General features: G+C 43.9%; 1 protein-coding gene across 1 annotated transcript; it reads right to left on the reverse strand.

Moving 5' to 3' along the window:
* Positions 1–23,431: 23,431 nt before the first annotated feature.
* LOC134353485 (Y-box-binding protein 1-like) lies at positions 23,432–25,913 on the reverse strand. The gene is made up of 3 exons (XM_063061489.1): positions 25,782–25,913; positions 23,597–24,238; positions 23,432–23,533 (listed from the first exon to the last, which is right to left on the reverse strand). The coding sequence occupies exons 1-3, from the start codon at positions 25,911–25,913 to the stop codon at positions 23,432–23,434; spliced, it is 876 nt and encodes a 291-aa protein (XP_062917559.1).
* Positions 25,914–27,896: the final 1,983 nt, after the last annotated feature.

The raw sequence follows: 27,896 nt of genomic DNA on the forward strand, positions 1-27,896 counted from the left end.
ATTGCTTCGAGTCAGTGGACTGAGCCATGTTCAAGGACTCATTTACGTATCTGAATTAGTACACCATGGTTGTAAAGGAATCTATGAAAACAGCTGTAGAAGGTGTGTCTTCACAAAATCATTTTGACTCTTCCCCAATCAGAACCATAAACCATGAGATCTGCAGTCTGCTGAGAGCCAGATCAGAAGCATTCAAGTCTGGTGACCAAGGAGGTTACAAGATGTCCAGCTACGATCTCTGGAAAGCCATCTCACAGGCGAAGTGGCAATCCCAAACTTGAATCAATGACGGTTGCTCAACAGTTGTTGCGGGGCTTGAATACTAACACCTCTTATGAAGTTATGCATGAGGGAGGAGAAGATGGTGGCATGACACAGCACGCACGGCCGTTCCGAATGATATCGATATGTGTTAACTAGGGGGCCGTACACAACCCTGACTTGATGGAGACAGCCGTGAGAAGCACGGAGGAACACCTGCAGAAACTTCTGAAATGCCCGCTTCGCTGCCGCTGCTACTGTGCGATTGAGAATCTCTGGAGGGGAAGGCCCCAAATCCTCGGCTTTGTCTGTTGCCTGTTGCCGGGGCTGGGGTCGAAGCGCTCGGCAGGGATGGTGCTCGGTGCTCGGTGTCGGAGAGCTGGTCGGAGGCTTGGAGTTTTCGGACGGGCTTGAAGTTTTCGGACGGACTCGGAATCGGACTGTGGTCGGATGCTTCCAGGATGCTGCATCGGCAAGTTTGCGGCGCTGGAGGTTCATCATCTGCGTGAGATGATGGGACTTTCGAGAGACTTTGAGACTTTTACCGTGCCCATGGTCTGTTCTTATCAAATTATGGTATTGCTTTGCACTGTTGTAACTATATGTTATAAGTATGTGGTTTTTGTCAGTGTTTAAGTCGGTTTGTCATGTACTTCTGTGATATTCTGGAAAAACATTGTATCATTTTTTAATGCACGCATTACTAAATGACAATAAAAGAGGACTGCGTGTCCTCATAGTCATAATCATCATAAGTTAAATCAAGCAACATAGGCAACAGCATGGCTTAGCTTCCAGATAGATAAGCTTAATGTCTTCTGTGCTTTCTTTGACCAGTAAAGCATGGAGGAACTGTCACGAGCTCCCATATCCCTCAAGGATCCTGTGATTTCGGCGTCTGAGGCCGACATGCAAGCAGCCTTCAGGAGGGTGAACCAATGAAAAGTATCCGGCCCAGCTGGTTCTGGAGACATTTGTCAATAATTTCAATCTTAGAGAGAGCAACATGATATCCCTATTGGTGCTTCCTATCTGTGAAAATGATTCCTTCTCTGTGAGTTGTCAAGAATCTGGTCTGTCCACAGACTGGGGTTCAACATATGAGCATTTCACATTCAGCTTCTACCTGTTGGCCTTTTTACTCAGCATTCCTCTGAGTTGTCTCCATTTCATGCGTACAGTATTTCACCTTATTCTCGTGGTCAGTAGGTTACAGTTGTGTTTTCATTGGTGGGCCTTATGGTCATCTCCAGTTGAGTTATGCTATTCTCCATGGGAGCTCCCTCTGTACATCTGAGTCACAGAACACTACAGCACAGAAACAGACCCTTCAGCCCATCTAGTCTGTGCTGAACCAGTAACCTGCCTGATCCCATCGACCTGCACCTGGACCATAGCTTTCCACATCACTTCCATATCACTTCCATCCATGTATCTATCCAAATTTCTCTTAAATGTTGAAATTGAAATCGCATCCACCACTTGCGCTGTCACCTAGTTCTCTCCACCTTCTGAGTGAAAAAGTTCCCCCTCATGTTTTGCTTAAACATTTCACCTTTCACCCTTAACCCATAACCTCTAGTTGTAGTCTCACCCAACCTTAGGAGAAAAAGCTTGCTTGCCTTTACCCTATGTATATTCCTCATAATTTTGTATACCTCTATCATATCTCCCCTCAATCTTCTATGTTCTAGGAAATAAAGTCCTAACCTATTCAAGCTTTTCCTATAACTCAGGTCCTCAAGTCCCAGCAATATCTTTGTAAATTTTCTCTGCACTCCAAATCTTATTTACTTCTTTCCTGTAGGAAATAGCATAACTGCAAACAATACTCCAAATTAGTTCTCACCAACATCTTATACAATTACAACATAACATTCCATCTCCTGCACTCAGTACATTGATTTTGATATGAGACTTTCGATAAAGATGACAAACAACAATGGACCCAGCACTGATCCCGGTGGCACACCATTAGTCACAGGCCTCAGTCAGACAAGCAACCCTCCATAACCACTCTCTGGCTTCTTCCACAAAGCCAATGTCTAATATAATTTAATACCTCACCTTGAATGCCAAGCGGCTGAACCTCCTTGACTAACCTCCCATGCGGAACCTTGTTCAAAGACCTTCATAAATTCCATGTGGACAATATCAGCTACGCTGCCTTCACAAATCTTCATGGTAACCTCCTTGGGAGGCTCGTGCAACTCTCCCTGCACTAGCGTCCCAAAGGGTCTGCGGGAACACCTTGTCAGGCCGTGGGGATTTATCTACCCTCATTTGCATCAAGACAGCAAATAGGTCCTCTGCTGTAATCTGTATCAGGTCCATTACCTTGCTAGTACTTTGCCTCACTTCTGTAGACTCAGTGTCCATCTCCCAAGTAAGTACAGATGCAAAAATTCCATTTAAGTTCTCCACCAGCTCTTTCAGCTCCATGTGTAGATTATCATTCTGATCTTTCGGAGGACAAATTTTGTCCCTTGCAATTCTTTATCTGTAGAAGCCTTAGGATTCTCCTTCACCTTGTCTGCGAGAGCAATCTCATGCCTTCCTTTAGCCCTCCTGATTTTCTTCTTAAGTGTTCTCTTGGATTTCTTATATTCCTCAAGTACCTCATTTGTTCCTGCCTTCCTATACTTCCTATACATCACCTTCTTTTTCTTAACCAGGGCCTCAATATCTTTCAAAAGCCAAGGTTCCCCAAAACTGTTATCCTAGCCTTTTATTCTGACAGGAACATACAAACTTTGTACTCTCAAAATTTTCTCTTTTGAAGGGCTCCAATATACAAAGTATGCCTTTGCCAGAACAAAACCTGTCCTAATTCACACTTGCCAGCTCATTTCTGATACCATCAAAATCAGCCTTTCTCCAAATTGGAGCCTCGACATGAGGACCAGACCTATCATTTTCCATAATTACCTTGAAACTAATGGCAGTATGATCACTAGATGCAAAGTGTTCCCCTTCTGTCACCTGCCTGTTTCAGTTCCTAATAGGAGATCTAGTATTGCACACCCTCTTGTTGGGATTTCTCTGTAATGACTAAGGAAACTTTCTTAAATACATTTGACAAGCTCTTTCCTAGTTAAAGTCACCTACCATCACAACCTTATGTTTCTTGCAAGTCTGCAATCTCTCCATAAAATTGTCCCTGTAAATCCCACAGACTATTGGGTGATTTGTTATATAATCCCATTTACATGGTCTTATCTTCCTTATTCCCCAGTCCTACTCATAAAGCCTCACTAGATGAGTTCTCCAGTCTGTCCTGATTGAGCACTGCTGTGACATTTTCCCTGACTAGTAATGACACCTGTGCTGTTTTAATCCATCCTGCTCGATCACATCTAAAACAATGGAACCCTGGAATATTGAGCTGCCAGTCCTGCCTCTCCTGCAACCAAGTCTCACTGATGGCCAAAATGTCAGAATTCCTTGTGCTGTTCCATACCCTAAACTCACCTATCTTTCCTACAGTACACTTGTATTCAAATACAGTATACACAGCTCAGAACAGTAATACCACCATGCTCAGCATTTTGATTTCAGACTTTGTATATAGGCTTAACAACATTGTTCTCCACAACCACTCCAGTATCTGTTCTAGCGCTCTGGTTCCCACCTTCCCGTCTAGTTTAAATATACATCACCCCCCCCCCTCCCCATGCAGCACTACCAAACCTTCCTGCTAGGATATTAGTCCCCCTCCAGTTCAGGTGCAAACCGTCCCTTTTGTACAGGTCCTGCCTTCCCTGGAAAAGAACCCAAAGATCTAAAAATCTGAAGTCCTCTCTCCTACACCATCTCCTCAGCTTTGTGTTAAACTGTAAGATCTTCCAATTTTTGGCCTCACTAGCACATGGCATGGGTAGCAATCCTGAGGTCACAACCCTGAAGGTCCTGTCCTTCAACTTAACACCTAACTCCCTGAACTCACTTTGCAGGACCTTATCACCTTTCCTACTCATGTCATCGGTACTAATGTAGACCACAACTTCTGGATGCTTACCCCCCCGCCTAAAGATGCTGAGGACTCGATCTGAGATGTCCTTGACCCTGGCACCTGGGAGGCAACATATCGTCCAGGAATCTAGTTCTCGTCCATGGAACCTCATTCCTGTTCCCCTTAACAATGTATCATTTAACACCACAACTCACCTCTTCTCCCTGCTTCTCTTCTAGGCCACAGAGCCAGACTCAGTGCCAGATACCTGACCACTTTGGCTTTCTTCTGCTTGGTCATTCCCCCAACAGTATCCAAAGTGGTATTCCTCTTGTTGAGGGGGGTGGCCACAGGGGCACTCTGCATTGGCTACTAATCCCTCTCCCCCCTCCTGATGGTCACCCATTTATCTGTGTCCTGCATCTTGGGTGTAACTACCTCCCTGTACTTATCTGTAGGAACTGTATCTGTTCATACCAAGGAACCTTAAAGTCCATATATAGACTTTATATCTACCTTGTTATTTAGAGAAACCATAGTTGTCAATCTGTAAAAGTTACTCTGCTTGTCGTTAGGAGTTTGAACTCTCTCACCACACAAGCTGTACTGGTCTATTTGCCAGAAAGTCAACCTTCAAATCTAAATATTAGAGCTCTGTCTCAATCAGTGGTTACTCCACCTCTCTGTCCCTGAGTATTCCACTTGTGGGTGTTACCCTTGTGGGTTTTCCAACTGTCTGTCTATTCATCAATTTAAAATCCACTCTGTCCTGTGGGAGCTGTCTTCCCGGTGAGCAGTAGCTGCATCTCCCATCTGCAGGGAATGCTCCCTCTTGTAGGCCCATATGTGAGAGGTGTGTCCCAGTCTCCAGTTCCCATCGGGTTTGAAATATGAGCTGTGCAAACTGGTAAACCATGTCTCAGGAGACTCTCAACTGAACTATATTTGACAAATCTAAGTAATCTGGAGCCTGATTAATCGATTTGAAGCAAACAATTTGGATTTTTTACGTTGATGTTATTTGGAAATTCTCAGCTGATCTCTTACCAATTTAAAATTCACTTGCTTTGGAGTGTGTGTTAACTTCTGTTGTTTTACAGAGAGGGAAGGGTGTGATATTTCTGCACAGCCATCTTCATGGCTCTCCTCCAGAGTGCAACTGCTGCCAACTGTTGACAAACAGCGCCACAGAAACCCAAGGCAGATTAACGCAGTAAATCACAGAACTCAGTCAACCACACTATATGTCGTTTGAAGACATGCTAGGTCATCACAGCCTGTGTGATGCTTGCACGTCAGTAGAGATAGCACATTAATATTTGCACAGTCCTGAGAAAGTATTTTGTAGTTAAAGTTCAAAGTACGTTTATTGTATTGGCAAATATGCAAAACAAAATCATGCAAACAATAAAAAAAAACAAATAGCACACAGCGCGTGAACCGTAGAGTTCCCAAAGGTGAGTTCACAACCACGGGCCCAGTTCAGCGTGGAAGCCGGTCCAGAAGCCAGATGGCTGCAGCCCATAGCCCAGGAGGTTGTACAGCACTACAGCGAGTAAACCTCGCTGAGTGGTGCGTTGAACACCGGTTCAAGTCGCACAAAGTGTAGACAAAAGTAAACACAAACACAAGGAAGATGAACAACAGAGTCCCCGAAAGTGAGTCCCCAGCTGCAGAGTGTGGTCAGCGCTCAGGCGAGCAAAGCCTGTCCATGAGCCCGATGGCTGCGGGCCAACAACTGTTTCTCAACCCGGCCGCATGGGACCCAAGACTCATGCACCTCCTGCCGGATGGTAGTAGCGAGAAGAGAAGGAGGACGGTCAAGCACAACCAGTTCGTTTTCTGCTCTCGTCTGCAAGGGGTTTAATAATTCTCAACGTTTACATTAGCGTGGAGTAATAGAGCCGAACCACGGGACTGTCTTCTGTCATCGGTCCTCGAAGCAGCATACACCCCCAGCAATGGCTGCCCCGGCTGTACAGGGTTGATTTTGGTTGTCACCTGTCAGCAGATTGTAACATTTCTTACCCCAAAGATGAGTTTTCCAGGTGTAGCACCGCCAACTGTAACAAAAGCTCCCCTTTCTTCAACTCTAAACCATGAACGGTAGTGTGCCACAGAGTCTGGTGCTGGGCCTTTATTTTCTGTCAAATGTATTAATGATTTGGAAGAGAATGTAGAGGCGTGATCAGTGAGATTGCAGATAACACTAAGGTTGGTGGTACCTCTGTATTATGGATGGAGGAGGAGGTTGTCTAAAGGTACAGCAGGATCTAGATCAACTGGGAGTGGGCAGGTCCCTCTCCCCTCTCCCACCCCCTCCCCGTCTCCCCCTCTCTCCCTCTCTCTCTCGTCTGCAATGGCGTGGTTGGGAGTCTCCCGCAATGTAACAGAACCTTCACCTAGTAACTATGGTGGGATCTTCTAAAGATGGCATTGGAGCCAAATAAATAAATTATCAAGCAAATTGTGTGTTCTGTGTAGTTCTGCCTGCTCTAGTCCTGCCCATTTCACGATGCCATTTATTAACTGTTTGCCTGGTACTCGGATGTTAGCTGTGTGGAATGGGACATCTCATCCAGAGCCCATCCCAGTACCAGAACTGAGACAACCTGGGATTATCAACTTTAGGAAATAGATGAATCAGAGTCAGATTTATTATCATTGACTTGTGCGACGTGAAATGTGTTTTGCAGTATACAAAGAACATACACCACTACAGCACATAAAGGCCCTCAGGCCCACAACGTTGTGCAGACCTTTTAACTTACCCTAAAATTCATCTAACTGTTCCATCCCACATGCCACCCCATTTTCTATCATCTATGTGCTTAACTATGAGTTTCTTATAAGCCCCTAATGTACCTACCTCTAACACCAGCCCTGGCAGGACGTTCCATGCAATCTGCGTAAAAATCTTATCTCTGCCTTTCCCTCTCCCCCACTATACTTTCCTCCAATCACCTTAGAATATGGCCCCTGGTATTATCCATCTCCCGCCTGGGAGAAAGTCTCTGGCTATCTACACAATCTATGCCTCATCATCTTGTACACCTCTATCAAGTCATCTATTAACCTCCTTCGCTCCAGGGAAAGAAGCCCTAGCTCGCTCAACCTACCTACATAAGACATGTTCTCTGATCTTGATAATTCTTCTCTGCACCCTCCCCAAATCTTCCACATCCTTCCTATAATGAGCTGACCGGAACTGAACACAGTATTCAAAGTGTGGTCTGGCCAGGGTGTTATGGAGTTGCAACATTACCTCACAGCTCTTGAGTTTAATTCCCCAACTAATGAAGGTCAATACACCATACTCCTTCTTAACCACCCTATCAGCTCGTGCGGTAATTTTGAAGGATCTATGGATGTAGACAGCAAGGTCCCTCTGTTCCTCCACACTGCAATGAGCCCTGCCATTAATCCTGTATCCCGACTTCAAATTCAACCCTTCCAAACAGAGGCATATAATAGAGCAAAAATTAGTTTGAAGTTAAGAGCACTTGGAAGCTTTCAAACACCAACAGAAGGCAACTAATAAAGTCATTAAGATAAAGATGGAATATGAAAGTAAGCTAGCCAATAATATTAAAGAGCATGCCAAAAGTTTCTTCAAATATATGAAGTGTAAAAGGGAGACTAGAGTGGATATCAGACCACTGGTAAATGATCCTGGAGAGGTAGTAATCGAGACAACAAAATGGTGGACAAATTGGATAAGAATTTTGCATCAGTCTTCACTGTGGAAGACACTAGCAGTATGGTGGAAGTTCCAGGTGTCGGGGGTCATGAAGTGAATGGAGTTAGAAAGAAGTTTCTTGGAAAACTGAAAGGCCTGAAGATAGATAATTCATCTGGTGTACACCTCAGGGTTCTGAAAGAAGTGGCTGAAGAGACTATGGATTAGTAATGATCTTTCAAGAATCACTAGATTCTTAAATGGTTCCGGAACCTGGAAAATTGCAAATGTCATTCCACTCTTCAAGAAGGGTGAGAGGCAAAAGAAAGGAAGTTGTAGGCCAGTAAGTCTGACCTTAGGGTAGAAAAGAAGAATCGGTTGATGTTGTGTATTTGAATTTTCAGAAGGTCATTGACAAGGTGCCACAAATGTGGTTGGTTAACAAGCTACAAGCCCATGGCATTACAGGGAAGATCCTAGCATGGATGAAGCAGTGGCTGACTGGCAGGAGGCAGAGAGTGGGAATAAAGGGAGTCTTTTCTGGTTGGTTGTCAGTGACTAGTGGTGTTCCACAGGGGTCTGTGTTGGGACTGATTCTTTTTACATTATTGGTTAATGATTTGGATGATGGAATTAGTGGCTTTGTTGTAAAGTTTGCAGATGATACAAAGATAGGTGGAGGGGTAGGTAGTTTTGAGGAAGTAGAGAGGCTACAGAAGTATTTAGATAGATTAGGAGAATGGGCAAAGAAGTGGTAGATGGAATGCTGTGTCGGGAAATGTATGGTCATGCACTTTGGTAGAACAAATTATAGGGTTGACTATTTTCTAAATGGAGCGAAAATACTAAAAAACTGAGGTGCAAAGGGACTTGGGAGTCCTTGTGCAGGATTCCCTAAAGGTTAATTTGTAGGTTGAGTCTGTGATGAGAAAGGCAAATGTGATGTTATCATTCATTTCAAGCGGACTAGAATCTAAAAGCAAGGATGTAATCTTGGAACTTTATAAAGCAATGCTGAGGCCTCACTTGGAGGATTATGAGCAGTTTTGGGCCCCTTATCTTAGAAAGGATGTGCTGAAACTGGAGAGGATTCAAAGGAGGTTCATGAAAATGATTCCAGGATTGAACTGTTTGTCATATGAAGAGTGTTTGATGGCCTGTGTTCACTGGAATTCAGAAGAATGAAGTGTAACCTCATTGAGACCTATTGAGTAGTAAAAGGCCTTGATAGAGTGGATGTAGAGAGGCTGTTTCCTATGGTGGGAGAGCCTAAGACCAGAGGACACAGCCTCAGAATAGAGGGGTGTCCTTTTGGAACAGGAATGAGGAGTAATTTTTTTTAGCTAGAGTATGGTGAATTTGTGGAATTCTTTGCCACAGGAAGCTTTGGAGGCCAAGTTTGTCTGTATATTTAAGGCAGAGATTGACAGGTTCTTGATTGATCAGGGCATGAAGGATATGGGGAAAAGGCAAGAGGGAAAATAGTCAGCTATAATTAAATGGCAGAGCAGACTCAATGGGCCAAGTGACCTGATTCTGCTCTGTGTCTTATGGCCTTCTGTGGGGGTTGCATTGCTGATCATATGGAATGTTACTGCAGCACATACAGAGGACAGTCTGGTGGGTTTGCTAGTGAGGCAATATGAATAGAGGTCAAAACTAAGAAAGGTGTCTCACTATAATGGTTTGTAGTCTAGGCCTCCCAATACCAGCAGAAGGTAAAGGAAAGTTCTGGGAAGCTATGGGGAGATACAAAAGCAACAGGGTAGTTGTAATGAGTGGCTTTCATTCCCCCAATATTAACTGCAACTCCCTTAGTGCCAAAGACTTAGATGGAGCAGAATTTTTTGGGTGTATCCAGAAGGGTTTCTTGACACATTATGCAGATGGTCCAACAGGAAAGTGACTATACTAGAACTTGTATTGAAATATTGAAAAATGAGCCTGGTTAGGTGATCAGAGTTTTTGTGGGAGAGTACAGTGATCACAACTCCGGAACATTTCAGATAGTTAAGGACAAGGATGGGACTGAAGCTTGTGGTGGGTGGGGAAGAAAATACTCTAACTATAACAGAAATAAATACTGTAAATATAACAGATATATAAGAATCTAACTATAACTGGAAAGTATTCTTAGAGATGATATATAATTATCTGGATAGACAGGGTCTGATTAGGAACAGTCAACATGGATTTGTGCGTGGAAGGTCATGTTTGACAAATCTTATTGAATTTTTGAAGAGGTTACTAGGAAGGTTGACAAGGATAAAGCAGTGGATGTTGTCTATATGGACTTCAGTAAGGCCTTTGACAAGGTTCCACATGGAAGGTTAGTTAGGAAGGTTCAATCATTAGGTATTAATATGGAAGTAGTAAAATGGATTCAACAGTGGCTGGATGGGAGATGCCAGAGAGTAGTGGTGGATAACTGTTTGTCAGGTTGGAGGCCAGTGATTAGTGGTGTGCCTCAGGAATCTGTACTGGGTCCAATGTTGTTTGTCATATATATTAATGATCTGGATTAGTAAGTATGCAGATGATACTAAGATAGGTGGAGTTGTGGATAATGAAGTAGGTTTTCAAAGCTTGCAGAGAGATTTAGGCCAGTTAGAAGAGTGGGCTGAAAAATGGCAGATGGAGTTTAATGCTGATAAATGTGAGGTGCTACATTTTGGTAGGACTAATCGAAATAGGATATACATGGTAAATGGTAGGGCATTGAAGAATGTAGTAGAACAGAGTGATCTAGGAATAATGGTGCATAGTTCCCTGAAGGTGGAATCTCATGTGAATAGGGTGGTGAAGAAAGCCTTTGGTATGCTGGCCTTTATAAATCAGAGCATTGAGTATAGGAGTTGGAATGTAATGTTGAAATTGTACAAGGCATTGGTAAGGCCAAATTTGGAGTATTGTGTGCAGTTCTGGTCACTGAATTATAGGAAAGATGTCAATAAAATAGAGCACAGAGAAGATTTACTAGAATGTTTCCTGGGTTTCAGCACCTGAGTTACAGAGAAAGGCTGAACAAGTTAGGTCTTTATTCTTTGAAGTGTAGAAGGTTGAGGGGGGACTTGATAGAGGTATTTAAAATTATGAGGGGGATAGATAGATTTGACTTGGATAGGCTTTTTCCATTGAGAGTAGAGGAGATTCAAACAAGAGGACATAAGTTGAGAGTTAGGGGGCAAAAGTTTAGGGGTAACACGTGGGGGAACTTCTTTACTCAGAGCAGTGGCTCTGTGGAATGAGTTTCCAGCAGAAGTGGTAGAGGCAGGTTCCATATTGTCATTTAAAGAAAAATTGGATAGGTATATGGACTGGAAAGGAATGGAGGGTTATGGGCTGAGTGCAGGTCAGTGGGACTAGGTGAGAGTAAGAGTTCAGCACAGACTAGAAGGGCCGAGATGGCGTGTTTCCATGCTGTAATTGTTATATGGTAATAACAGTATTAAGCAGGAGCTGGGGAGAATATATTGGGAGTGAAAATTATTGGGTCAGTCCTTATCTGATATGAAAGTGTCAGAGCACTAGAGAAGGGATCCAATCGCAGACCCAGTACTGTGCACACAGTGATAGTAGGCATCCGTTAGTCTCGTGAGACCATGGATTTGCGCCTTGGAAGGTTTCTAGGGTGCAGGCCTGGGCAAGATTGTATGGAAGACCGGTAGTTGCCCATGCTGCAAGTTTCCCCTCTCCACACCACCGATGTTGTCCAAGGGAAGGGCACTAGGGCTAATACAGCTTGGCACCAGTGTTGTTGCAGAGAAATGTGTGGTTAAGTGCCTTGCTCAAGGACACAAAATGCTGCCTCAGCTGAGACTTGAACTAGCGACCTTCAGATCACTAGTCTGACACCTTAACCACTTGGCCACATGCCAACACATGCAGTGATATTAATTGAGTAACAAATCCTGAGGTGCAAACAAAGTTCAGGCAGAGATCAAAACATCCAGAGAAATCCAAAAACCAGAATCGGGAAACAGGCAGAGTCAATATTCAGACAGATGGAGTACAGATACAAGTGCTAGAAAGACCCAGGAAAATTTACTGGGACAATCTGGAAATAAACAGGTGAAAACACAGGACTTTGAGCAATAAACAGAGAGGCAGATGATAGGTGGAGCAGAATGAGACACAAGTGGCAGCAATACAGGTAATAATGAGAGACAGATGAGAGATGGAGTATGGCGGCTGGCTGGTGAGAGTCAGTTGTGACTGGAAAATGGCGGAGAGAGAGAACATCAAGGAAAGAGCCAAGCTGTTGAAGGAAGTTTTTGGCGAGAGTGGAAGTGAACTAGAAATGGAGGTTGGTGGGAAAGAGGAACGGAATGGAAAGAGGAAGAAAAGAAAGCAGAGCTACGGGATATCAAACTCTGAGGAGTCAGCGGATGATCAAAGCAGGACAGCAAAACAATGGAAAGAAGATGAGATTAAAGCAATTATAAAACTAAGTGAAGACGGGGTGTCATTTGGTGATTGGAACCCGATTCATTTGATGAAGATGCTCAACAAAATTATAGGTGAGATTAAAGGAGTAAAAATTCTACGCAATGGATCGCTATTAGTGATTTGTCGGGATAGTGCTCAGCAAGGCAAAGTGATAAGATTATGTAAAGTAAATGGCAAAGAAGTGCAATGCTCAATACCCAACAATAGAAAGTGGACTAGAGGAGTTATTTCGGGGATAATGTCATGTGTGACGCCAAGCAGAGCTACCGGACGGATGATGCTAATGAGAGAGATAACGGAAGACAATGGAGAAGCATTCAAAATGCTAATAAGAGAGAAGAGAGTGATTACCGAGAAAGAAACACAGTTCAGATATTGACAGACCATTTGCTTTGAACCTGAACTGTGTGAAGTTTGATGGACAGGTGATACCCCAGCAGGGGGATAAGAAGAGCAGGTTTGCTAAGGCACGACACATGCCACGAGACCCTGGAAAGAGCAGTGTGCCCCCACAAGTTGGTGAGAGTTTGGAGGACTGGTTCGCAGGAATTGGTCAGGGGCTCACAGGGTGTAAAGGTACGATCGGTGGGAACCTGGGGTGTGTGTGCGCCCTTGCCTGGGTGCCAGGTTCACTGCAGAAGAACGATCGTATCTGGAATGGAGGGGTCACAGTCGGTGACCACAGCGGGATCAGAAGACATCAAAAGGTCTGCCCGAAACCAACTGCATCTCTCTCTCTCTCTCTCTCTCTCTCTCTCTCTCTCTCTCTCTCTCTCTCTCTCTCTCTCCCTCTCTCTCTCTCCCTAACAGTACAACAACAGCACTAAACTGAACTGAACTCTGCTTCACTTAAGACTGATCATTTTACCCCTAGACTGCAATAGAGCTTGGTTGATTCCTATTATCTTATTTCTGTGTATGTGTGTGTATTATCATTGCTAACCTGTTACATTTATATCCTTGCGATTAGCGTACTGTAATACTTATTTCTTTAATAGAACTTTATTAGTTCCTAGTAATCACAGACTCCAACGAGCGTTCCATTTCTGCTGGTTTGGCAACCCAGTTACGGGGTACGTAACATAAGTGGGGATCTCGTCCGGGATTTTGAACGCCAAAATTGGGACTGGGTAAATTGATTGGGTTAAAATTCCCAAAAAAAAGAGGGCAAACAGCAGAAATAGAGATTGAGGAATTTCTAAAGGCGCCAACCTTGGAGGCATTAGAGGATGCCAGGAAATCAGAATTGGCGACTGTTGCAAAACGGCTGAATCTTTTTAAGGGGAAGCCGACAATGAGGAGAGCGGAGGTACACAGAGCTATCGTTGAGCATTATGTATCTAAAGGTGTGTTTCCCCACGGGGAGCTGGAGGTGGTGTCTATGAGCAAACCTGGTGGAGAAGAGGTGCAGCTGCAGATGGAAAAATTAAGACTCGAGCACGAGTTCTGAATAAAGCAGTTCGAACAGGAAGAGATAGAGAAACAGAAGGAAAGGAAGATTGAGCTGGAGAAGTTAAGGATGACGCTAGAGAGGGGCCAAATGCCGAACCAAGGTGGAGGGTTCAGCGCGACCCAGGAGGTTAGGTTAGTTCCCCCATTTGAGGAGGCTGATGTTGATCGGTACTTTCTCCATTTTGAAAAAGTCTCTGCAAGTCAGGACTGGCCGAGGGATAAGTGGGCTGTTTTGCTTCAGAGCGTACTGAAGGGGAAGGCTCAACAAGCTTACTCAGCGTTGTCAGCAGAAGATGCCCAGAAGTATGATGTGGTGAAAGAGGCTATACTCAGGGTTTATGAGTTGGTCCCGGAGGCATACCGGCAAAGGTTCCGGAATGTGAGGAAGCAGTGGGGCCGCACGTATTTAGAGTTTGCCCGTGAGATGCAGATGTATTGTGAGCGTTGGTGCGCCTCGAAAGGGGTCACTGGGAGTTATGACAAACTGCTACAGCTAATACTGATTAAGCAATTTAAAGGTTGTGTTCCTGAAGGTATGAGGCCCTATCTAGATGAGAAAGAGGCAGAAACCTTAGCCGCAACTGCTAAGCTAGCGGATGAGTACGTGTTAACACACAAAGCAGTTTACCCCGAGTAAGAGCTACCAGAAGGGTAGTCGAGAGGGCGGAGAAAGTCTGCCGGAAAATCCAGAAAGTAAGCCGGGGACTAGTGAGAAGGATAAGGAAGACAGGAAGTAGTTTGGTAGGAAGTCTCCTGGGGTGGTATGCTATAACTGTGGGAAAGCCAGTAACATTGTGTCCAGGTGTTTTGCCCCAAAGAAGGAGACGGGGAAAGAAAAAACAATGACTCTGACTGGCTGTATTGAGCTGGCAAACAAACCGCTAGGGGAGAAGAGGTCTGATAGAGTTCAGGAAGGGCGCGAGAAGTTTATTTAGGCAGGATTGGTGACAGTGAAGGAGGGGTCAACCCCAGTTCCAGTACGGATCTGGAGAGACACTGGGGCTTGTCAGTCATTGATCTCAAGGAGGGTGTTAGACTTTAGTGCAGAGACCGAGATTGGGGAGGTCAGTGTGATAAAAGGCATTGGGAAAGGAACTGAAGCAGTACCTTTGCACCAGATACACCTAAAAAGTGACTTGGTCTCCGGACCGGTCACGATAGGGGTGAGGCCCGAATTACCGATGAAGACCTGGAGGTCTTACTCGGTATCGACCTTGCAGGTGGAGATGTGTACCCAGCAGTAAAGCTGACGAGCAAGCCTGCCAGGACTGAGGACCCGCCCATGGACTCACAGGTTTATCCCGTTTGTGCAGTAACTCGGTGCATGTCGAGAAAGGCTGCCGAAGCGAATATAGATTTAGCTGAGACGTTTTTACCAGCCTTGTACCAGGAGGGGTTAGAAAGTGAGAAGAAGGAGCATAGTGGAGCGGAAGGAAGTGAGGGAGTTGAGGTAGATTTATCATTAGTGAGGAAGGAATTTATACAGGCACAGGAACAAGACAAGGAGCTGATGGTTTTGATGGAGACAGCTCTCTCCGAAGCAGAAATAAAAAGGGAACCAATGGGCTATTATATGAAGGAGGAAGTACTGATGAGGAAGTGGAGACCAAGTACCATGCCCGCAGATGAGGAGTGCGGGGTGGTGCACCAGGTGGTAGTGCCGAAAATTTATAGGGACGAGATTTTTAACCTGGCCCACAAGATACCCCTTGGTGGACATTTTGGGGTGAGGAAAATAGTCGATAGAATTATGAAGAAGTTTTACTGGTCGAACATGAGGAAAGATATTATTGAGTATTGTAGATGTAAACCGACACAGTTAATGCATATTAATATGTTAAAAGCTTACCACGATCGGAAAGCAGATCTAGTCGGTGTTATCACAAAAATAAATGAGGCTGGGGTGCCAAATGATAAGGGGAAAACCCAACTTGAAAAGATAAATATGGTGCCAACCAGATTGGAGAACTTTGTTGTTTTGGCCAACTTTGCTGATAAGGTTTCTCCCTTAACCCCTGAACAGAGCGAGCCACTGATAAAGCTAATTAACCGGCATGCAGATGTATGTCCGGATGTCCCAAGGCGATGCAAGGGGACGGTACATGATGCTGTCGTTACATCAGATCAGCCTATTAAGCAACACCCCTATAGGATGAACTTGGAGAAGGGAAAGCTAGTGGAGAAAGAAATTGGAGACATGCTAGCCACAGGTATTATTAGGCCATCCAAATCTGAATGGGCTTCTCCCTGTGTAGTTGTCCTGAAACCCGATGGGAGCATACGATTCTGTACAGATTACAGTAAGGTGAACACCATCACAAAAACAAAAACACCATTCCAAGGGTAGACGATTGCATCGATAAAGTGGGGAGAGCTAAGTACATCACAAAGATTGATTTGCTGAAAGGGTACTGGTGTGTTCCTTTAACCGACTGGGCTAGAGAAATCTCAACATTTGTCACTCCATCTGGGTTATACGAGTATAATGTTTTACCTTTTGGCATGAAAAACGCCCCGGGGACCTTCCAAAGGATGATTAATTCAGTGATAAAAAAGTTAAAGAACGTAGAAGCGTATATAGACGATTTAGTGGTCTGGAGTGACACGTGGGAGGAGCACATTGTGGCAGTAGAGGAACTGTTTAAACGGCTGTCTGAAGCCAACCTGACAGTGAACCTCGTGAAAAGTGAGTTCGGCCACTCTAAGGTCACTTATCTGGGGTGTGTGGTAGGACAGGAGCAGCTGGCACCAATGCAGGCTAAGGTGCAGGCTGTCTCTAAAGTTCCCATCCCGATGGACGAGAGAGCCCTGAGAAGGTCCTTGGGGATGATGGGGTACTATTGGAATTTTTGCAAAAACTTTGCGGATATTACCCTCCCTCTTACTAAGCTCTTGCCGAAGAATGCGAAGTTTGTGTGGAACGACCTTTGCCAACAAGCCTTCGAGAGTCTGAAGGCGATTCTGTGTCACCACCCTGTATTGAGTGCGCCTGACTTTTCAAAACCCTTCTCCCTAGCAACAGATGCTAGCGACGAAGTGGCAGGGGCAGTGCTGTTGCAGACAGACAGAGGAAATTGAACACCCAGTGGCTTATTTTTCTCAGAAATTTAATGTCCATCAGAGAAATTATTCCACTGTGGAGAAGGAATTACTGGCAATCATACTGGCATTACAACATTTTGAGGTTTATATTTGTCTGGCACGGAAACCACTGATAATTTACACTGATCACAATCCATTAGTGTTTTTGGCCACAATGAAGGATAAAAACAAACGCTTATTAAGTTGGAGCCTGGTATTACAGGAATTTGATATTAAGATAAAACATATAAAAGGAACTGACAATGTGATTGCTGATTGTCTGTCAAGGTGTTAAAACTTGAAGTTCTCTGTATTAGCCGAATAGCTGATGACTACCTGTATATTAGTGTGTATCTTATAATGTCCATTCATGCCCATAATTTTTACCCCGGTAAAAATCCTTTTAAAGGTGGGGGTGTCATGTGTGACGCCGAGCAGAGCTACCGGACGGATGATGCTAATGAGAGAGATAACGGAAGACAATGGAGAAACATTCAAAATGCTAATAAGAGAGAAGAGAGAGATTAACGAGAAAGAAACACAATTCAGATATTGACAGACCGTTTGCTTTGAACCTGAACTGTTTGAAGTTTGATGGCCAGGTGATACTCCAGCAGGGGGATAAAAAGAGCAGGTTTGCTAAGGCACGACACATGCCACGAGACCCTGGAAAGAGCAGTGTGCCCCCACAAGTTGGTGGAAGTTTGGAGGACCGGTTCGCGGGAATTAGTCAGCGACTCATAGGGTGTAAAGGTACGATCGGTGGGAACCTGGGGTATGTGTCCGCCCTTGGGGTATGGTGCCGGGTTCACCACGGAAGAACAATCGTATCCGGAATGGATTTATAGCAAGAAGGCAGCTGAGATACAATATGTAAAAGTAACTCAAGGAATCAGTTATGCAGAGGCAGTGGAAGAATTTGATGAAAGAAAGGCTGTCAAGCAAACAAATACAGGGAATAATAAACTGGTGAATTGTGAGAGCTGTAATATGAAAAATAAAGATACGCTATTAATGAGTAGAAAGGAGTTTGTGCTTTTTATGGTGGATGCAATTAATTGTTCAGTGCAAACAAGCAAAAGAACTGAGGAAATTAAAATTATCATCAAGTCTGCAGAAAAGTATCTTGGTATTAAAGGAATTAGGTGGGAAGAAGTCAAAGAAACACTGAATGGACGATCCAACAGTTCACAGGCAGGGGAGATGGAATCTTAATGGCAGTATATTTATCGCAAATGGTCAGGAATTTAAGAAATGTTTCAGAATTTAAGGAAAATCCTCAGATTTTATGGTTGAAGCCCAGGGTAAATGTGCAGAACTCCAATAACAAAGAAGTACCCGACAAGAACAATGGTGAGTTGGAAAGAGATTGGAAAATGGAAGAAATTATTACAAGGATTCAAAAGGAAAAGGAATTTGTTGCAAAGTGAATTATCTACATTCAGATTATAAAATGAAAACATGGAAGCAAATGAAGAAGAACTCCAAGGTCTCAGTAAACAACTGCAGGCTACAATCCAAGAAAAGGAAAACATGAAAAAGCAGCTGGACTTGGAAAAACAGCAGGTTTAAAAGTATAATGTGCGATAATTATTATTCTTTAACAAGACGATTTTAGTCTTACAAGTGATGTAGGTGAAATCAATATAATTGAGATAATGCAACTACACAAAAACGTGATATAATTAGGGAGGAATAGCAGTTTGTGGCATTATCTAATGAGCGCATTAAGCATTCATGAGGAATTGCAACTACAGAGTGATGCTAATAGAGAACTGCAGGCTGAACTAGATTGTCTAAAGTAGAGAACTCCAGGACATATTTGGTTGGAACACCACAAGTCTAGCAGGTGGCGGTAATGCACTGAAAACTGGTTGCCAACTGCCGTGAAACAAAAAAGAAGAAGAAGAAGAAGAAGAAGAAGAGAAGGAGTACTCAGTAATACAGCGGCCGGAGTAGAGCAGGAGCGAGGATAGGAGCTGTTACATGCTCAAGGAGATCTGGGTTTTTTTGTGAGAATGATGTAATGGTCTTTTGGAGGTCACCTGATGTGATTTTCCCGCCGATGTGAGGTCACATGATGACATGTGCCCCGTGACTATATAAGGGTTGACCCAGGTGACGCAATTGATTTTTTGAGTTTGCAGATTTCCAGGTAGAACGTGTTGTGCCTCCGTTTCTGTTTCGTTTGTTTTTGTGACGCAGTTTCATTTTTAAAATGGAGGGTGCGTTCTCTTATAAGATGTAGTATATTTGGACTGGAAATTTGTGGCTGGAAATGCCAATTTACTCAATTCTGACAGTTTTGAAGGGAGAGTGAAGAATTCGTCGAAGTGAAGGATCGAGAGAAGTCGGCATCGTTTGGCCATTTAATAAAGAATCGACCTTATAGAGTCTTCATTGGAGAGTACCTGCATCGAGAGAACTCTTGCCAGAAAGAGCAAGGAGTTCATGCAAAAAGGTGCTCCTTCTCTCTAAGGGAATTTAAGGTCAGTCGATTTAAACTGTTTATTTTCGGCATTGTGAATCCTGTGGACAGAACCAGCAGTAAAGTTGTGTCTGTGAGGAAATCCTTCTCCAGAGAAGTCTCTTCCAGTTGAATGCGTAAAACTGTTGGACTTTTGAAGTTACCGCTTTAAGAACTATATCTGACTGGATCGCTTTAAGAACTGTTTTCGCATTTAACGCTTTAAGAACCAGAGCCGAGTGGAGTTGGTGAACGGCTGCATATCTGTTAACTTCCGGTTAAAGTTTTCCTTTGTTTTTTTTCCCTTATCGTTTATACGTGTTTAATAAATGTTTGGTTGTTTTTTGTATAACCTGTCTCGACTAGTATTCATTGTTGCCGGTTACGTAACAGAGCACATTTCAGTACAAAACCACAGGCTGAGAGCTGGGGGAAACATACGAAAAGACAGAGTTGAACTGGAGGTACTGGCAGAAAGTTGCTAAAGGCCTGCAGGTCAGAATTCAGGAGGAACATGTTCTGAAAGGAAGAAAAGTAAAGTTTGCATTGGTTGGGAACCTTGGCTGACAAGAGAAGCATCAGATATAGTGAAAAAGAAATAGGAAACATCTGTGAGATTTGTGAAACTGAAATCAGACAGAACTTTGGAGAATTACAAAGGAAGTAAAGGAACTTAAACAGGGAATCAGGAAAACTAAAAGGGGTACAAAATTTCTGTTGGGTAGGATGAAAGAGAATACCAGGGCCTCTGTATTTTTCAAAGGTCATGTTCAATTTTAGCTTCCCAACTCCTACTTTAGCTCCTTTTCCATTTTTGATGAAATCTGCAATGAACAGATTATCATCCAAGGTTCCCAAATCTTGTGTTCATTGTCTTTCATCTTCACTGGAACATGGTGGTCTTCAATTCTGACAGTCTGGTTTTTAAACACTTCCCACAGGTCAGATGTGGTCCCATCCTGGAAATGCTACTCCCAATGTCCTCTCCCCAACCTTTGTCTAATACTGTTTGCTCAGTTTATGTCTTTTCCCCAAATGTCTAGTCTTATCCTTAGCCATAACTGTCTCAAAACCTACTGGCATGGACATAATGGGGTGAGGGGGCCCAATTCTGTGTCATCCATATCTAATACTCCATTCTATGATCTAGATGGAAAACTTGCTAAGGATTTTTTGTCTCATCGGATCTTCCACATTTCTCATGGAGAAAGAGGCCGGTTGGTGAGGACCCTACTGCTTCTGGTGCAGAGAGACAGCACAGGGTGGAGGAATACATCATTTCCTGCAATTCTCACTATGGGCACTGGGGGCAGCGGGGAGGCAGAGTTGCTCCACGCACCCAAGAACTAGTCAAATTCCTGCCTTAAACAGGCGACTGGAACTCTGACCAACAAGCAAGATCTCAGCCTTAATGTGCTGAAATATTTGAAGATACCAAGCCGATAAAAGATTTCCACTTGGAGGCAAGAGCTGTATGTGGTGTCCATACACTTAGCAAGCCACTGCTATTTAATCAGTAGGTCCAGTACCCTGCCCTGCCATATGAGCAGCAGCTTTGGGTACTGGATGGGTGTGATCGAACATGGAGGAGGAATGAGGCAGAGAAGCTGAACACAAACTAGAAAGAGCTTCTGCCATAGCAGTTTGTGTCGTGTGGTATGTTTTTGTGGAACATACTGCTGAAAATGGATGGGACTCACATCTCACGCTGGCTCTTGTGTTCTTCGTGCCCAAGCTCACTATCCCTGATCTCTAGTTTCCCAACTCTGTTGCACCATTGTTCTGTCTTTGCCCCCTACCCCTTTCCCTCAGCCTACATTTGTCCTGCCATTTTATCCTGTCCCTTTTGGCATTCATTGTTGCCCTTGCTTCCAGCACCTCCCCCACCCACTCGCCCCTACTCTGGCATTGCTGCAGCAGAGGTGCAGCACCTTGTATATAGTGGCCAAGATACTCTGTGTGTTACAATTATCAATGCCTCTTAAAACAGATGATTGTTCTTCCAAAATGGAGGTGTGGATAAGTTCATGGCAAGAAGAGGAGCTGGCAAGGCCACATGTGCGGGAGACAGTCCACGCTCCTTTTCAGAGACATAAAGATCCTAATTGCCAGCACACCTCAGCAGACTCAGTGAGTAACCTCACAAAGATTTTATTGCACAGAACATAACCTCTGTGACTGAAGTCCAGTTCACCGTCTCACACTGGGTAGCTGGCTTGCGTTTCTCTCTTATATGACTGGTTAGATCTTGTTTCTGGTGTTCAATGTCAGTCACTAAGATGCTTCAAAGAACCGACAGCTCTCCTGGCAGGTCACTGCAATGATGGTGACTGATTCCAAAAAGAAGTAGGGAGGTCACCTTCCAATGCTCATTGGAGCTTTCCTTTCTGTTCCAGCGATATCACCCCGGGCTGGACTCTTATTCAGTGGGATTGAGGACAAAACAAATGTCTGACCACTACCTCAGTGCAGCCAAGCTATAAAGCTTCATGTTGGGACAGTTTCGTCTGCAGCAGTGTTCCTGAGCTGTCAGCAGTTCTACTTAGCCCTCCATACAATTCCTATTCAAACTGCAGCAGGAAGTGACAGCAATGTGATTAATTCTGCACCTCTTGCATTTCCAGTTCAGAAAATCCAGATCAAGTTCAAGTTTATAGTCATTTAATTTGTTGTGTATGTGGCTAGTTTACACAACAATATCACTAATAAAAATGATGGAGACGGAAGCTAAATCAACAGGGTTCTTTATTAACTAAAACCGAACTGAACACACATATATACAGATCCATACGCGCCTAAGAGCACATACTCAATACGATGTATTACTACAACATAAAGTAGTCCTATATTATACAGTAGACTATATGATACACTCCTCCCCTTTTATTTTAATAGTGTATCAACTTTTTTTTTAATGGGGGCGAATCTGTGGAATTCTCTGCCACAGCAAACTGTTGAGGCCAGTTCATTAGCTATGTTTAAAAGGAAGTTAGATATGGCCCTTGTGGCTACAGGGGTCAGGGGGTATGGAGGGAAGGCTGGGTTCTGAGTTGGATGATCAGCCATGATCATAATAAATGGCGGTGCAGGCTCGAAGGGCCGAATGGCCTACTCCTGCACCTATTTTCTATGTTTCTATGTTTAATAATAATTATAACTCAAGTCTCTGGAGGGGGTCTTCTCTGCCCCTCTGGATAACGTCTGTCAATAAACTTTGAAGGGTCTCGGCCTGAAACGTCGACTGCGCCTCTTCCTAGAGATGCTGCCTGGCCTGCTGCGTTCACCAGCAACTTTGATGTGTGTTGCTTGAATTTCCAGCATCTGCAGAATTCCTGTTGTTTTCTCTCAATAAACTTGTTCATTTTAATACAGATTGTTATATTTCTTCTATTTGAACGTACTGTGGGTTAACAGTAAAGAATCATATACTAGAAGAATTAGAGAACTTTTATTTACAGCTATATACAAACACGCCATATGCTGGAACATTCTGGCAATCCCGCGCATGCTCAGTGCACTGTCCAGTCATGTACTGGCACATCATTGCACGTGATATCATCACACAGATTTCCATATAAAAGTCATGAAAGTTGACCTCTGAGCATAGGAGTTTCCATGGTCTGCTTCAAGGGTAACTTGCCACCAGCAAAAGTAGTGGTTGGTGATCTGCTGTCCCTGCTAGTTATTCAAAAGTCAGGGCAATCCAATGACTCACAGAAAGATCAGTACTTTACCAGTAATCTTTCACCATTTCATTTCATAGTTGATCGAAATCCTGTTGTTCATTCCATTGTCTTAAACTGCTGTTAAAGTACAGTTTTGCTGATATTAAGGATTACCTGCAGTGCTATCTGTCTGGCTCAAGAGGGAGAATTCCTTCAGATGCACATTCAGCACAAGTGTGAAAATACAACAATAGAAACCTTACAGTTTGTTGCCAGAATTTGCCTCTGTTTTGATGCTGTTTCCCAACTTCTTTGTGCAAAACAAGACTAATGGCTGAGGATTCAAAATATGTACGTGTAAAAGAAACTTCCCTGCGAAGGATTAAGTGTATGATTCTCAATGGAGGAAATGATTGGTTCAAGATTTACCTTGTGCGAAAGCTGTTCTGTTTGAATGGAATTGATTTTTTTCCTCTGTTAGGTTTACCTTCTCCCCCAGCAACCTGGTTTTCATTTATTTCACCACCCTCAGCAATTTCTCCCTGAGGCTGGTCATTATATTGTGGGCAGCGACCACAGGGATGACAAACAAAGTAAGGTGGGTAACACTGTCCTCTGTAAGGAGGGCGACGTTGCTGATTTTCATCACCTTGGTTTTCTCTGTCTGTTGCTGTCTCTACTCCATCTCCTTTCTCTCCACCTCCAATGTTCTGTTGGTAATTACGTGGTGGACCTCGCCGGCCAGGGTTGTAGCAACGATAACAATTTCTGTCTACGGCATATCGGCTTCCTTGGACTGGAACTCCTCCGGAACCAGTTACATTTGCTGCTTCTGCACCCTTTTTGCCTTCCACTATGTCGAACTCCACAGTTTCACCATCTCCCACACTGCGGAGGTATTTCTGCGGGTTATTCATTTTTATAGCAGTCTGATGTACAAACACATCTTCCTTTGTATCATTCTTGTTGATGATTCCGTATCCATTTCGTACATTGAACCACCTTACTGTTCCAAGAACCTTTGTTGCGATGACTTTCTTCTCCCCGGGGGATTTGGGTTTGTCTGGCTGTTGCCGCTGCTGCTGTTCGGGTTGCTGCTCCGTCTCGGCCTCGCTCGCGGTGTTGACGGGCTGCGTGAGGTAGTTGCGGCTCGGGCCGGTCTGAGGTGGGGGGTCCTGCGCTCTCTCCACTTCTTTCTTCTCTCTAATATAGTTCCTTTCCACTTGGTCTGTCTCCAGTTGCAGAAAAAGCTCTGCATTTCGTATTCCTTACTTGTATTGTTGATCTAGTTTCTTCATCCTTTTCTGATACTCCTGCAAAGTGCCTTCCTGTAACTGCTGTAGCTGTCTTTTGAGAGATGTCAATTTCTCCTGATACATCTGCTCTTTTACTTCCAGGTAGTCTTCATCATCCTGCTTATTGGCAATATCTGTCTCCCTTGCATCCTCTGTATCTTCATTCGAGTCGCAGCCACGGATACTACATTCGTCTTCAATGTCGATGCTGTCTAGCTCCTCCTCGTCATTGTAATAGTCGACAATGGGTGAGAGGAGAGCTGCGGACATCTTCCCAGCCAAGCTGCCTTCCTTGTTGACACATCTAGTGCCTTGATGGTGTGCCAATCCAACTAGATTTTCCTGAGCCATTCACGTCCTAACAACGGTGGTCCTCCATTTCTCAGTACATAGAGGTTCAGCTGCTGTGTTTTGTCTCCGTAGGTCACTGCCACTTTAATTTTACCTTTGGGTTGCACTCTCTGTCCTGTGTAAGTCTTTAGCAATAGATTAGTTCATTTCAGAGGTATGTACGAAAACAGTTGTTTGTAGTCATGTACAGAGATCACTGTTAAAGCTGAGCCTCTATCCAACTCCATTTTCAGTCTCACACCTGCCACTTGTGGTATTACTCTTCAATCACCTGTCTCTTCCACGCTGTGAAGTTGCAGACAAGACAATTCACTTTCGTTGGAGTCGTTTTCATCAGAACTGGTTTCATTAGAACTGCCTTCTTTCATTTTGTGAACCTTGTTGTATTTTCCTTCCTGGGGTTTCTTGTTTCTCTGTATTTTGCCTTCTTCCTGCTGTTTACTAGCTTTGCGTACTCTGGCAATGTGGCCCTGCTTGCCACAGTTTCTGCATTCTTTGTCTTTAAACCAATAAACAACTGGGTCATGTGACCTGTTCCCACAACAGTAACATTTCTTTCCTTCATTTCTGTTCAATGACATTTTATTTGTGGCATATTCCAGAGATTTTTGTTGTATTTTGGAAGCACCTTGCGCGGCTGTTTATAATGATATTGAGAAGTTTAGCACTTTCTCAAATGTAAGGTCTTTTTCACCAGGAGCATCTTCTGTGTGGTTTCACAGTACATGCCACACACTAACCTGTCCCTCAATGCGTCTGATATACCAGTTCCAAATTGACAATGTTCTGATAATTTGCACAATAAACAGCATGCTAGTGTATGAGGCACCATTTTCCAGGTGGGACAGGATGGAGTGGAGTGCAGAGGCTATGACATCAATGGACTGATTTGCGAGATAAGCAAACAGAAAGGGTCCAATGTAGCAGGAAGATGGGATTGAATTCGGTCCATTACCAATTCAGCGCAATATTCAGAAATGCTTTCATTTTTGCTCTGATTCTGTTTATGGAATTTAAATCTTTCAGCAATGACCAGCGTTTTGGGGTTTAATCGCTGTTGGAGAGTGTCTACTGGCTTTTCAGAGGTTAACAAGCTCCATAGCAGGCCATATGTTTTCGCGTCCATTACACTGAGTAATATGCTGGCTTCCTTTTCTTCATTAACATCGTTACCATCATAATATGACTCTATTCTTTCAATGTAAGTGGCCCAGTCTTCAATGCCACTATCAAATGCTGTAATGGTTCCAATTAATGCCATCCTTGTTATGTCAATTTAGCCTCAGTCCATTGTTAATTTAGCCTCGGTTCCTTGTTTTCTTTTCGACTCACGTGACCTTTTTTTGCTAGTGTTGCGAGCGTACTCTGGCTAGATTCGTGTGTTGCTCCTTTTTTTTAATCTCCTTTCTGGGGCAGGCAGACCCTCAGGCCCTGGGGTCAGCACCGGCTGTGGTCTCGGCTGGACGTGTAGCAACTCCGACTGTGTCTCCCGCTTCCTTTCGGTCTCATACCTTGCTCTCTTCTTCCGAGTGTCGTTATCACTTATAACACGGCGTTCTGATACGATGTAGGTTCATTAACCTCATCGCCAATTTGTTGTGTATGTGACCGGTTTACACAACAGTATCATTAATAAAAACATTGGAGACGGAAGCTAAATCAACAGGGTTCTTTACCAACTAAAACCGAACTGAACACACTTATATACAGATCCATACGCGCCTAATAGCGCATGCTCAATACGATATATTACTACAACATAAAGTAGTCCTATATTATACAGTAGACTATATGGTACATAACTGATTGTATATATATAGCCAAATGAAACAATGTTACTCTGGATCAAGGTGCACAACACAGTACATGACACTTACACACAACACATAAGGTAATATTACCACAAACAATTTAACAAATAATAAAATATATTCCATAGGATTGACATATAGTGTAAGGTACATTTACGACACAAGTAAAAATGTAAACAGTATAACGCTGCTGGCGTTTCATAAGTGATGGCAGGGAGTTCAGTAGTCTCACAGTCTAGGGGAGAAAGCTGTTTCCCATCCTAACAGTCCTTGTCCTAATGCTACAGTACCTCCTGCCTGATGGTAAGGGATCAAAGAGACTGTGGGATGGATGGGAGGGATCCTTGTCAAAGCTGAGGGCGCTGCTCCTGATAACTATCTCGGATGGATGGAAGGGAAACCTGGATGATCCTCTCAGCAGTCCTCATGATCCTTTGTAGGGTCTTGTGGTCAGATGGCTTGCAATTCTCCTACCAGACAGAGATGAAGCTGGTCAGGGCACTCGTGATGGTGCTCCTGTAGAAAATGGTTAGAAAGGGGAAGGTGGGGCTTGTGGGGAGGAGATCCTCGTGCATGTTAACCTCCTCAGGAGGTAGAGACACTGTTGTGCTTTCCTGACTAAAGAGGTGGTGTTGAGTGACCCATTATGTGCACTCCAGGAAACTTGGTGCTTCTAATTCTCCATGGAAGAGCTATTTTTGTGCAGTGAGGACTGGTCAGCTTGCACTTTCCTGAAGTCCACTATCAGTTCTCTGATCTTGTCCATGTTGAGACTCAAGCTGTTGTGCTGGCACCATCCAACAAGTTGCTCTACCTCCTCTCTCTATGCTGTCTCATCATTATTGCTGATAAGGCCAGCCATTGTTGTCATCAGCGAACTTGATTCGGTTTGAGCTGGATCTTGCAGTACAGATGTGTAGCAGCAGCTCAAACAGCAACAGACTGAGCATACAGCCCTGGTGGGCTCTGGTGCTCAGCGTGATGGAGCTAGGGATGGATTGACTGAGGCCCTTCTGTCAAGAAGTCCAGGATCCAGTTACAGAGAGGAGTGTTCAGATCCTACAAGGACAGTTTACCCACCAGCTTCTGAGGGATGATCATATTAAACACTGAGCTGAAGTCAATAAACAGCATGCTAGTGTATGAGGCACCATTTTCCAGGTGGGACAGGATGGAGTGGAGTGCAGAGGCTATGACATCAATGGACTGATTTGTGAGATAAACAAACAGAAAGGGTCCAATGTAGCAGGAAGATGGGATTGAATTCAGTCCATTACCAGTCCCTCAAGGCACTTCATTTTGTTGAGGTCAGTCCCACTGGATGGTAGGCACAGGTCTCACCCTCTTGGGCACTAGATGATGGCGGCAGTGGCCAGTTCCAGAGAGAGGTTGAAGATGTCTATAAGAATCTCTGTTAACTGGGCTGCACGGTC

Source organism: Mobula hypostoma, chromosome 11 (assembly GCF_963921235.1).
Source record: "Mobula hypostoma chromosome 11, sMobHyp1.1, whole genome shotgun sequence".
In the NCBI taxonomy this organism is placed as follows: domain Eukaryota; kingdom Metazoa; phylum Chordata; class Chondrichthyes; order Myliobatiformes; family Myliobatidae; genus Mobula; species Mobula hypostoma.